We start from the raw sequence: 2,050 nt of genomic DNA on the forward strand, positions 1-2,050 counted from the left end.
GGGGGGGCCCTGGGTCTCGTTCCCGGGACCCTTGGTTCGCCTTTCCGGGGGGTTAACCAGGACGGCTTCTGCGGGGGTTGGTTTCTGGAGGTTTCTTTCTTCGGGCGGGGGGCTTGGGATTCGGTTTCACCCTGGGACGGGACCGGCCGCCTCCGAAAGCGTAGACGGCCCGGCGAGAGGCAAGTGTCACAACGGACCCTCGACGCGGTGCGCGAGGCGCAGGATTCGGGGTCGAGCCGTGGAACACGGCCGAGCACGACAAGGCCGTTCACAATCCAGCGCCCGAAGACGGGACGACGAACTCGATGGAGAGCGAGCCGCCGGAGAGCGAGACGTGCGACGACGAGGGGGACGACGAGAGAGACAAGAGCGCCTCGGCGGACGACGAGATGGCATTTATCGACGATGCGTTCTTCGAGCTTCCCGACGTGGCAACGGAGGAAGAGGCGGAGGGCGGGGGGAGCCAGAGTCAGTACAGCCAGCAGAGCCTGGAGGCCGAGAGCGAGGGGAGCCAGAACAGCCAGGGCAGCCGTAACACTGCGAGAAGCGACGAGGACGTCACAACCGCCGCGCGGCACAACAGTTCATGGACCGACTGAGGTTCGAGCTGCTTCTCGGACACAGCGGGGGTCTAACCAGGGACCCCCCCACCGGCCAAGCCGGCGGCGACGACGGCACGGGGAGCGACGACGAAGAGATGCCCGACCGCAAAACAGAGCCAGGACCGAGCGAGCGGCTATCCGAGGAGGGGCCCCCAGAATGACGATAGCCAAACAAATGACGACTTTACAGTGATGGACGTAGAGGAAGAGCAGCCAGAGGAAGAGGCACCCCGGCCGCCGAGGAGAGAGCGGTTCGAGCATGAACGTAGCGATTCGATGAGCCAGGGAGAGGGGACGAGCCAGCAGCATGATGAGGACGAGAGGTCGGTGCCGAAAGCCCAGCGACAGCGCCAACGCAAGCGGAGGCAGGAATCGCCCCGGAAGCCACCCGTCAAGTTCAGACACGCTAACCGAGAGAATGGTGACATGAAAAGGGGGGACTCCGAACGGCCGAGCATGCCCTCGCATGCCGGACAACTAGGTAGGTCACAGACTCTTGCTCCTTTTTACCGCGCACATGTGACGTCATGACATGTGGGCTAGCCTGTGGCAGCGCGAGATACAGCACTTGCCGCGTTCGGCGATCGATGGTGGCAGCGCTCGACGGCGCGCTGGCGAAGACGCTCCTCGTCGTGCTCCTGCGACTCGTTGCAGCCGGCGCCTTCTGCTCAGACCACACGGCTGCTCAAATTCAAAGGGAAGGGATTTGTATTATTAACAACGAAGGCGCTAAAAAAAAAGCTACTCGACTATATGCGTGACACGCCATCGCGAACTCCGAAAGCAGAGCTGTTGGTTGCGCCGCCGCATGGTGACTCCTTGCCTTTTTGCATCATGGCGGTGCGTTGCCCGCCCCCCCCACACGCGCTTCACATCGCCTGAGCAATAATCGCGTGCTACGCAGGACCGGGAGAGCGAGGCTGCACGGATACTCAACCCAGCAGCATCGGCGTACGACGTGCTGGGTGTTCCGCCGAATGCGACCCATGGGCAGATAGCGGCACGGCACAGAGAGCTGCAGCTCCACTGGCATCCAGACAGGCATCCAGACAGGCCCGATCGGGCAACGCAGATCTTTCAGAAGATCGAGCAGGCCTGGGACACGCTTCAGGAGCCATCTCGCCGCGCTAATTACGATCAGGAGCTGCGCCGTCAGGCTGTGTTGAGCCAGGACGCATTCGCTGGCGAGGGCAGCATCGGTGCGACGTTGCGGAGCGGTGCTTACGGCCGTATCTTGGAGGCGATGGAGGAACTTCCACGAGGCTTGGCCGACGACCTGTTGCTCCCCCAGATCGTGGTTGTCGGGTCTGAGAGTGCCGGCAAAAGCTCCCTGATGGAGCGCATCGCCATGCAAGCGTTTTTTCCTCGCGCGGAGGGATTCTGCACGCGCATGGCGATACGGTTAAAGATGATGCACCGGCCCCACGAGAGCCGAGTCATGATTCGCT

General features: G+C 62.6%; 2 protein-coding genes across 2 annotated transcripts; both read left to right on the forward strand.

The window, feature by feature from the left end:
- Positions 1–305: 305 nt before the first annotated feature.
- On the forward strand, positions 306–763 carry EMIHUDRAFT_255229 (hypothetical protein; the record flags this gene model as incomplete). Its single annotated transcript, XM_005773921.1, has 2 exons — positions 306–582; positions 660–763. 2 exons carry the CDS (start codon positions 306–308, stop codon positions 761–763), a joined length of 381 nt encoding a protein of 126 aa, XP_005773978.1.
- A 673-nt stretch (positions 764–1,436) lies between these two features.
- Positions 1,437–2,050, forward strand: EMIHUDRAFT_631934 (hypothetical protein; the record flags this gene model as incomplete). Its single annotated transcript, XM_005773922.2, has 2 exons — positions 1,437–1,442; positions 1,507–2,050. Coding segments are annotated over 2 exons (550 nt in total), but the record flags the coding sequence as incomplete, so codon positions are not given.

Source organism: Emiliania huxleyi (assembly GCF_000372725.1).
Source record: "Emiliania huxleyi CCMP1516 unplaced genomic scaffold EMIHUscaffold_3210, whole genome shotgun sequence".
NCBI classification, from domain to species: Eukaryota; Haptophyta; order Isochrysidales; family Noelaerhabdaceae; genus Emiliania; species Emiliania huxleyi.